General features: G+C 40.4%; 1 protein-coding gene across 1 annotated transcript in view; it reads left to right on the forward strand.

Moving 5' to 3' along the window:
• Positions 1–10,891, forward strand: part of ptprn2 (protein tyrosine phosphatase receptor type N2) — a 165,614-nt gene that overhangs the window by 132,015 nt on the left and 22,708 nt on the right. The window contains exons 8-9 of the mRNA XM_037693943.1: positions 4,646–4,861; positions 6,918–7,121. Coding sequence (XP_037549871.1) covers positions 4,646–4,861; positions 6,918–7,121 — 420 coding nt within the window. The remainder of the gene's footprint in view (positions 1–4,645; positions 4,862–6,917; positions 7,122–10,891) is intronic.

A 10,891-nucleotide genomic window follows, 5' to 3' on the forward strand; every position in this document is an offset into this window, starting at 1 on the left:
AGAGAGAGAGAGAGAGAGAGAGAGAGAGAGAGAGAGAGAGAGAGAGAAAAAAAAAAACTCTGGTCTGACAATGTGCCTGCTTGCCAGAGGGCAGGCAGAAAACAGAATATGAATTCAGAATAATTTCTGATGTGTGAAGATCCGAGTGTGCAAACAGCATGACGATGACGAGTGTCACTCAAATGCAGGGGGGTGGGGGGTGGGGGGTCTTGATGTAACAAAATCTACCAGTTTTTCTGAGTTACGCAGATGCCATAGAGATTTTTGAGTTAATTTTAGAACTTATCTCTGTCGCCCCCCCCCCCCCCCCCAATCTTAACTGGACGGCCTTACTGGATCCGCTTTGTGGCGTCCGACGGGGCCGTGGACCCCAGGCTGCTGGACAGCGAGCTCGTTTTTGTTCTCCCCTTTTGCATTGCCAACTCCAGCTGTCACACTGAGGGACAATGAGGAGAGAGGAGTTGGGGAGGGGTTCAGGGGGGTGCTCACTGAATGGGAAAAAATAAACTGGAGAGCCCCCATCACACCGCTCCCCCTCCCCATGACTCGTCATCTGCATTTGACAGGACCCCCGTTCTCCGCTCTTTGCCGCCCCCTTTTCTTTTGCTTTCTCCCCCTTTTTTCTTCCCATAATCCCACTTTCTCGCTCTCTCCCTGCTAAGTGCAGCTGTTGCTTTCCATTGGATCAGGAAAAAAAAAAAAATGTCCAACCCTGATTGATAATTAGGATAGCATTTTTACTGAGTCTTATCTCAAAAACTTGTTAAACTTGCAGTTTTCCTCCCCTCCTCTCTTTTTTTTTCCTGCCTATTTCTCTTTAATCTGGCTGATTTGAGGAGGAGGGACGGCAAAGAAAAGACTCAGTCAATTACGCATGATTTACATTACAGGCTGAGCATTTTCCTTAGATAATCTCCAGCGCGGCATTCATATAGTTTACTGCACTGTGTGGCCGCCTCTTATTCCGGAGCTCACTTCAATGTTGAATGCAAAAAAAAAAAAAGCCTTCTTTTTTTAAGAATAGGCTGCCGGATCGCCCTTATTCTGCTCACAAAACTGAATCCCTGGGAGAAGAAACAGAGGGAAAAGCAGAGCCTGAGAAAACAGCAATTCACACACCAAACACAGAGACCCCTAGTAGCTCAACAAATGAGCGACTAGCCCTGCGTCCATTCATTTCGCCCCCTCGGCCCACAAGCCTATTAGCCAGGCATCGCTCCTTGAACATTCAGCGTCGACAACATGTGGAGGCATCACTATAGCAACCGGTGGATATGACATGTGCAATGGACGGGGACTCCTGAGCTGCTGAATATAAGGAGGGGCTCAGCCTTAACTAAATGATCACCAAAAAAAGAAAAAGAAGAGGAAAAAAAAAACACCACCTCCCCTGTCTCTTTTCATTGGCACATCGAAGCTGAAAGGACTCACTAGTGGGGCTTCTGCACATTCTTCTGAGGCTCGGAAAATCAGGCGGGCATATCCCACATTCTTCTCCTCCTTTTTATTCTCTCAGACTCCTGTTTTTTTCCCCTTCTTCTTCTTCGTTTTTCTCCATCTACGTCTTGAAGCCATGGTCCTTTGTTGGCGCTGAGGAGGGGGAACGCATGGGACCCTCGCAGGGGAACTTTTCAGTGAAGCGGACTTGAGTGGGCGGGCGGGACGCGCACACGCTTCTTGGAGCTTGCGGCGAGCATCAGTCAGTGGTTCTTCCAAGTTCTCTGGAATACAAGAAGACATGGCATCTCTGCAGAGTTCGCAGCAAACGTTCGCCCTGCACCGCCACATGGACTTGGGTAAATCTTATTTCATGTCTTGTTTGGTGCGTGAAAGTCAAATTAGATGATGATGATGATGAAAAAATTGAGGTTGAGCGAGTTGCAGGATATTTTAAGAGTTCCGCTATTTTTGTTCCATCATTTGATTTCATCTTTCCTGCGAAAGTTGCTCACGTTAAAGCTGCCAACGCTGACGAAGCATCGGAACTAAGGATGCAGGCGTGAGCACATCTGGAGACAAAGTTTCTGAATCTTTCTCGCTGCTTCCAGCAGCTCCAACTCCTAAACCAAGAGAACTCAGCAAAAAAGTTGGCACAATTTTTCTGCATGTGTGTAAATCTAACCATCTGAAGGAAACTCATTGGCTTGAGGGGATTTTTTTATTATTATTATGTAAATTTAGTTAAATTTCCACACCTCTTGTGCACAGTAGGCTAAAAAAAAAAAAAAAGGATTCATGCCTACTTTTTCTTTCACATTAACAATAATTTTCAAGAGTTTTAAAGCATTTATTTAGCACATCTGCAATAGTTGTAGGCCTATTTGGAGAAATTTTGACTATTTTTGCATGTTCTTGTAAAATATGTCATTTTTAATCTCATTTAATGGCTTTAAATGTGGCTGCTTTAGAAGAGCCACATCACACGGATTTAATGCAATTGTGTGTTTCTGGTTTTCCTTTTCTTAAAACAAAATGCGACGTGAATGAATGTGCAGCCACCCTGGCCTTCCTTTTCATCGTTTGAATAATCCGGACGAGTGAAATCCATCTGCCCCCCACCCCCCGTCTCCTCTCAGATTCATCACAGGGCCAACCTGAAAAGAGGGAAAGTGTCTGACTGAGACTCTGTTTGGATGTTTGATCGTATCGTTGAATCACATCTGGGGAGTTTTATCCGCTTTAAAATAAGGAAATAAAATTCACTGTGAGTCTCTAAAATCTGTATGTATATCTAAAGCAGGATTAAAAACATCACAATAAATGTATATTACATTTATTGCATTTTTAAACGGCTAATATTTTAAACTTTTTCATCGAGATGTTAAAATTCACTCATTTTTTTTTCTTAAAAATATTATTTTATCTATACTTATAGTTGAACTCTACACTCTAGATTTAATTCAAACAAAACTGTGCAACAATAAAAATAAAAAAAAAGAACAATGAAGCTAGAAGACATAACTTAAAAAGCTCATTGTGCTAATTCTTCATCTTCCCTTTTTTCTCGTCTTTTCTTTTCTTTCTTGTCTCTCTTCTGATTTCAACACGATTGCCGCCTTCAAACGCTCTTTAATGCTCGGAGAATTTCAAGGCTGTTTGCGCCCACAGTGGGAACGCTTTTCATTCATTTCAAGGTGGATAGTTTTTAAGAGTTGCAACAGAAAAGAGACTACATCTGTGATGAACTTGATTACACGTTTTTTTTATTTTTCTTTTGCCCTCAACATAAATAAAAGATTTCTATTCTTTTGGTTTTCAAACCTGATATAAAACTAGGACTTTATTGGTTTTGAACCATTACACCGGTGATGTGGTGGTAAATTTATTGGTTATTACATAAAGAAAAGCATTTGTTTTATGTTTTACATCATGAACATGAAGATTAATCCTTTAGCCAAATACATTTTCTGAAAATGTTGCTGCTTTTGTCATCAGATCCATTAATAACGAGTCTCTGGATGGAGAGCATTCACCTTCTGTCTGCAGTGGGGCCTCTTCGAGCATTTCTCTTGTTTTCTAATCTCTCTGATTGAAACTACATGCTAGAACCACTGCAGCTGCAATCAAAAAGCAGCCGTTGTCAGGCCCAACACCGTCACTGAGCAGACCTGCGTTAAAACCACTGGCAATTACCAAGCACAAGGTCAAACCAGACTGTTCCTAGTCTGAGGTGAAATGTCCTGTTTGGTAAATGATAACAAGTTGTAGCCATCCTTCAGCTGGCCTATTAGACTCCCCCTTTTGGAGGCTAAATGTCAGAGCTTTTCCATTCTTTTCTTTTTTCCACAGTGTAGATTTGATTTACTTCCCCATCAATCTTTCAATATGCAGACAATTAGGAGCCTGCTGATGTTATTGATATTGCCCTTTTCTAGATATGTGGCTTTTAGTGTAACTGATGAAATTTCCTAAAATGTATTTAGAGCTGGCTGCTCCAGAAACAAGATGTTTTTACATCATTTGCAGTAAGGATGATTTATATGAAGGCTATGTGCAAACAATTTTAAGGAATGCTTTGTAATCAGTGCAAAACAACATTTTACCTTTTGCCTCAGTGTTGTGGTCTTTAATTACCACTCTTCATTAATGCTGCTAATTATGCTCTTAAAATGTATCAGTGAGGCCTAGAGGGGTTTTAAAATTGCAGTAAATGGCCACAAGTGGAATAAATAACAAAGCATAAGCCAATCTTTCTACCTAAATGCCTTTTAGGTTGTGTTTTATATCATATATGAGTGATTGCATTAACTTTCAGTGTGGTTGTATTTTTTTAATCATTATCCTTCAGCCAGTAGTGAATATTTAAATGTCTCTTCTGGGCTACCTGTCCTGTCCTGTCCTAATCCTTACAGCTCTGAACCACAGGAGCTAATCAAGCACAAGCTTTTAGCATCCCAGCTTCCTCTAGCTGTGCAGTGACAGGCTGACTCATTCCAGCACTGAACAAGGTTGTAAATATCCATAGATGGACGCAACTGAGCCTGAATTCACAAGATATGATGCAAATTAGATTGTTATATTCTCTTTATTTAACATAAAAGGACAACATGCGCTTCCAGGTGAAAACTAGATTAAAATGGCCACAATAATGTAGAAAAAGTCAGAGGTCTGATGGTGTGTCTCTGTGTTTGTATTTGTCCTCCAGAGGGGCAGCCTGACCCAGATCCCAGTGGTGAAGGAGACCCGGGTGGAGTCGGGCCAGTTCCTGCTGCTCTCCATCCTCTGCATGCTCTTCATCCTGGTGGTGCTGGCCGTGTCCGCGACTTTCTTCTGCGTTCGCCAGCGCTCACACCTCCACATGAAGGAGAAGCTGGCCAGCCTGGGGACTGACACCAGCACTGACGCCACCGCAGCCTATCAGGTTAGAGCAGCCGCCGTGCTGTGGGCCAATCAGAGGCCAGGACACTTAGCCTGAGCTTTGCCATTGGTGGAACACGCTCTCCGCTCAGATGTAGTGAATGGTCTAATTAGTTTATAAGATGTGTTTGTTCAAATGTGTGTTTGATGAAGTTAGAATGTTTCTCAACCACATTTATTATTTTATTTAGATTGTTTTTTTCATGTGGTGAGCATTTATTCATGATTTTGAAGACATTTATTTACTGAATTCATAGATTATTGTTCAATTCCACATTCCTAAATGATTTTTGTTTTTGCATCAGTGTGTGTGTGTGTTGGATCAAAAGTACATTGCCTCCACGACCTATTCCCTCTGTTCCTTCAGGGCAGCAGGCAGTCTGATCTGTATTGATTTTCAGGGTTGGGGCTCAGCTGTGCCCAGCGTGCCACTCTGAACACATTTATCTGCATGTCGCGTTAACATTTTCAATATTTAACCAGGTTTCTGCAGGGCTGTGCTGACAAGCCAAAGGTGTTGCAGCTAAATGAGAGATGGCACATAGTAGAAATACAAAAAAACTGAAGATAAATGTGAAACTCTGCGTCTATTTTTCTCACCGAGAATCACTTTTTTGTCTTGTTCTTAAATTTGAGGTATTTTGTTTCATAGACTTTGATTCATCTTGTTCTGCTTTCTTTCTAATAATCAGTCTCAAAGCAAGTAGCAACAGTGAATTTATAATCTTTGAAGCTGTGCTTCTCTTGGAGCTCCTCTCCATTTCTCTCCTGGCACTAACTGCATCCTCCTGCCTTCTTCTGGGAAAAACTCTCAGCTCAGGTGCTTTGCAGAAACGCTGAGAGGTGGGATGAGTTATGAGGTGAACTGGGATTGTGCCCCAAGGCCACAGCCCTGGGCACCACTTGATGGTTGTAATCATTAAAGTCTGATAGTGGAAAAGCTGATCCAAGACCAGGGCTTTGGTAGGAAGGATGAGTGGAGCGTCCTGTTTTTGCTCTAAAGGGAAATATTGCTGTGATTCATCATGAGATGGGGTTTTGCTTTCATGAGGTTTTCTCTCTGGCCTGCTCTTTACTTGCTGCCATAAATTGAATGTGACAATTAATTATGTTGCGAGAACCAAAAGAAAGTCCAACTTGGTCATGAATTGAAAATACTAAAAGATCAAGACCTCAGCTTGTAGAGTATTAGGCAAAATGTTATAGACTGAACAAATTTAGGTACAATCATTTTTTAAACCACTTTTACCACCCTAAACTGGATTGACTTGAATTTTGCATTTGGGAATGATGGGAGGAGGCATGTGTCATTTTGGTGTTGTTGTTTTGTTCTTTAACCGAAGGAAACTTTTTGCAGAATGCATTTAAAATATTACAACAGAAATGCATGGCATTGCATTTTTATGTCTTTTTATTTTGCGGAAATATTTACATTTATTATTTGATTGATTGTTTTTCATACATATTTGCACAAATGAAGATTTTTAATAAACCGTTTTTACCTATTTGGTATTTACATAAAACTGTTTTTGATGTTTAGATTATTGCTCACAACTGAAAAACACAATTCTTAAAAAAAGTGGTTTCTTTATGTGGCACCAATATTTATTTTTTAGATCTTGAAGGCTTCTTTAACCATTGATGTAATTACCGTATTTTTCAGACTATAAGGTGCACTTAAAATACTTTAATTTTCTCAAAAATCAACAGTGAGCCTTATAATCCAGTGCACCTTGTGTATTAATTCTGGTTGTGCTTACTGACCTTGAACTGATTTTTTGTGGTGCACGACACTCAAAAATCTGTCAAAATGTTTTAGTTTCGCTTAATGCACTTTATAATCCGGTGCGCCTTATAGTCCAAAAAATATTGTAATCTTAAATGTTTTTAGGCCAATAAACTGAGCAGAAATGTAGCTTTTTACAAGATGAAATCTCAGAACTCAACCAGTGAAGGGTGAACACTTACAACTCATAAATTATTGTTTCATGTTTAATCAAAACCATAAAATTCATAAAAATAAAAACAACTATGACAATTACATATTGTGATTTCTCCAGGAGCTGTGTCGCCAGCGTATGGCGATCAGAACTTCGGAGCGCGTCGAGCGCCCGGAGACCCTGCGCCACTCACGCCTCAACAGCGTGTCGTCGCAGTTCAGCGATGGCCCCATCGCCAGCCCGTCGGCGCGCAGCAGCACCTCCTCCTGGTGCGAGGAGCCCGTCCCGTCCAACATGGACATCTCCACCGGTCACATGATCCTGGTAAGACATCATGATGGTCTTAAATAAACAAACGCAAAGTGTGTGCACCAGACATGTTGCATTAAAAACAAAGTGGAAACTGAAAATTCTGATTGTGGTTAAATAGCTGAAATAATTTGCTATTTTAAGTACATTTATATTCGCACAATCGTTATGTTCAAATAATACGCGTTGTGCAGATCATTGTCACACGATCTGTAAAATGTCTGGTATTTTGCACAGCAGTAAATAATTTAACTCTTTATTTTAAATAGAGTTGTGCTGAGAACTATCTGCCTTATTTTCCATGTCTTTATCTGTTTTGTTGCATCTCTCTTTCATCCCACTCTCACTTCATTCCCTTAAGAACCCCGTTATCTTTTCCACTTTCATCACTCTTCCTGCTGCTTTCTCCCTCCTGCTTTATCTGAGCTCAGCTTTCTCTCGTTGTCACTTCTTCCTGCTTCTTTTTCTCCAGTTGTTTTTCATCTTTCCCTCCTTCTCCAGCCCCTCAGTCTTCTGTGATGAGAGCCACACAAAAGTGAAAGCCATTACCTATCTGATTGTTGTTTAAAGGTTTTAGAGAGTTCAGGTATTTATTTATTTGCGTGCAAATGCTTTTGGTTGCCACCGTTTCCACAAACACACAATGGATTGTTTTAATTTTGCACAACTTACATTAAAAACGGGGGGGGGGGGGGGGCTTGATAAAGAGATGGATAGATGCCTGGCAGTGTTTCCATTAATGCAGAGAGCATTCATCACTCTGCAGCATGTCTAGCTTTTATACTGGGAGGCTGTAATGAATGAGAGTGAATCTGAGTAATGCCTTGTATTGGTGGTAATAGATGGGTTTTGTTGCACTTGTCGAGGCTTGTTTGTGAAGCCCCTTTTGAAAACATTGACAATAGAAAAGCATTTAGCTGCACCAATAACAAAAGATCTGCGGTGACTCATTTCTAGGAGCTGTTGTTATTATTAGCCCTCATGTTGTCACAGCGTTATTAGAATATAGAAAGGTAAGATGCCCTGGGACCTTTGCTGCTCTTTCAGCCTGTGATTGACATGGAGATGTCCTATAAGGGCTCTGCTTTAAATTCTGCCTTCATCTTACGTGAAACCATGTGTGAGATTGCCTTGTTATCACTGATCTCAGACCTATATTTCTCCATCTCTGCTCTCATGCTTTTTGGAGCTCATATCATGAATACTGAACTCTCCAAAACACATTTACTGGGGGTCCTATCTCTCACTTTCCTTCATTTTTTTTTTTTTTTTTTTTTGTGTTCTTTTTTTTTTTGTTATTTTTTAAGCCCAATCTTCTCACACACACTTTGAGACTTTTGTGTTGTCAGGATAAATCAGTGTGCCCCCACTGTGCCAGCCAACCTTAAGACTGAAAGAAGTTTCAAATAACAAAGTTCAGAGCTGGAATTGGATGCCTTTGGGTGCTGAGTCATCTGCTGTGTGTGTGTGTGTGTGTGTTTAAAGCATTGACACGCCTCTGGTGTCTTAGATCTTTCTTTATTTGCCTGTTTCAGCTGCTCTGTGGTGCTAAAACCTGTACTTTTTATTCACTGGGTGGTTTAAATTACAGAAACATCATTACTTGTTGCAACACAGAGGAAACATTATTGCTCGTTTCTGCCGTTAAGTCGTTTCAGCACCATGGACAGCACTTTGTAGTCCCATTGCTTTTCCTTCAGTTTGTGGAGATTTAGTATTCACCTCTTGACTTAATCACCTCTTGAAAAAAAATCACAAAAGTTGATATTAATTGTCTTCTTAAATTGAGATTTACAGAGAAAAACATAATGTTCTGCCCTCTGTGCTTTTACTTGCTATTTTAAATTTAGTGTGTGAGCAAAAGATAATGTGCTTTTCTATTTTAAAAAAAATCACAATGTGCATTTCTCACTAAGCTGTTATTCAGATATTACACAATTGCATATTAGCGCCCTTTTTTTTTTTTTTTACATCGCAGCTGCTTATCATATCATAAAGCTGCCTGTTTAAACTGCTACCAGCATTTTAATTTGACAGCGGTGCGTTACCTGTTGTGTCTGCCTCCACGGGTCGAGCCTTCATCCTGATTTCACCAAACTCCCCTTCTGCTGCCGAGGAGGCTGCTTAGGAAGGATTAGACATTGTTTCCCTGACACACAGGCCTCCCACCCCAGCCCTCTGATTGGCAGACATAATCCCCCCATTCACCGAGCCTTCGTTACCCCCTGTCTCTGGAATACGCCACGGTCCACTGCCTCCCCCTAGAAACGGCAGGACTTGATAAGGGGCCCTGCTGGCTGCATCGCATTAAGCTTTTCGGAGGAAAAAAATATGAATTTAGAACGCAATCGATTCAGGGCATCGTTTGAATAGAATGGGATGCAATTCAGAGTGGCTGTATTGAGTACATGGAGATGTAATATTGGTAGGAGAGGTGGGATGCTGTCAGGCTGGCGTGCTGAGAGTACTTGTGTGGGGTGATGAGAGCATCATGGTGACAGGCTCTGTCAAGTGGCCATAATGGCATGCTGTCATGTTGCTGGGAAGACAGCGCTCTGTGTGTGTGTGGGGTGTATGTGTGTGTGTGTGTGTGTGTGTGTGTGTGTGTGTACATATGATGCACAACTCAACACATGCAATCTGTATTATATGCTATTAGAACTGACATCGTCTTTGAATAACAGAATTTATAACATGGGAAAATACCGAAGAAGCTGTTTCCCTCTCATGTTGGACACATTAAAGAAATTGTTCAGGTTTTTTTTTTTTGTGTGTGTTTTTTTGATTGAGCTTCTGTGGACAGATGAGGATTGATTGATATCCTACCTATTATTGATAGCTCTTTGAACAACCTCAGTTTGGACTAACAGAGTTTTATTCTGACCAGACTGATGAGCTAACTGCTTTCTTGAGCTGGACCAAGACCAAAGTGGATTGCTATTGGCTTAAAACAACTCAAGTCTCCAAAGTTGTATTGCATTTTGTTTAAGCATGAATCACTTACACTTTTGTTGACATTGCCCTCAGTTTTGCATTACATGGGGTTACATAGAATTGTGTGTGAGCAGCAAGCTGAAGCACATTTGGTCCTTTCTGGTGTATTTACAGCTAGATTATTAGATTATTTCAGTCAGGATTTGCATGTACTGAAAAGTAAATGGAGGTGTGAAGGTTTATGAAATACTGTTTACATGAACCCACATGACATTTTTGAGATTTGAGTTGTTTTAAGGCTGAAGCATTCTCCTTTTGGTCTTGGCCCTGCACAAACTAACTGTTGGTTTGGCAGTGTGATAAAAAAAAAAGTTTATTTTTCTTCAAACTGAAGTCAGTCAAAGACCTATCTACAACAGGTAAGATATCACTTGTTCATAACCTGTTCACAGAACCCCACTTCAAAGATCTGATCTAGCTGTTTAAACTGTTTACACTAAATATTTTCTTCTCATGCTAATGTGTTAATCTCACAATTTTTTAAATAAGTTAGTTTGTTAGTTAGTCAATTAGTTAGTAAACTAGTTAGTCAGTCAGTTTGTTAGTAAATTAGGCATTCTGTCAGTCAGTTAGTCAGTTATTTAGTTAGTTAGTAGTCAGTCAGTTAGTTAGTAAATTAGTTAGTCAGTCAGTCAGTCAATTAGTTGGTTGATTAGTCAGTCTGTCAGTCAATCAGTTAGTTAGTTAGTTAGTTAGTTAGTTAGTTAGTTAGATGTTTGGTTAACTGGTTGGTTAGTTAGTTAATTAGTTAATTAATTAGTCAGTCAGTCAGTCAGTCAGTCAGTCAGTCA

This window comes from Nematolebias whitei, chromosome 20 (genome assembly GCF_014905685.2).
Source record: "Nematolebias whitei isolate Nwh7 chromosome 20, NemWhi1, whole genome shotgun sequence".
Taxonomy (NCBI): Eukaryota; Metazoa; Chordata; class Actinopteri; order Cyprinodontiformes; family Rivulidae; genus Nematolebias; species Nematolebias whitei.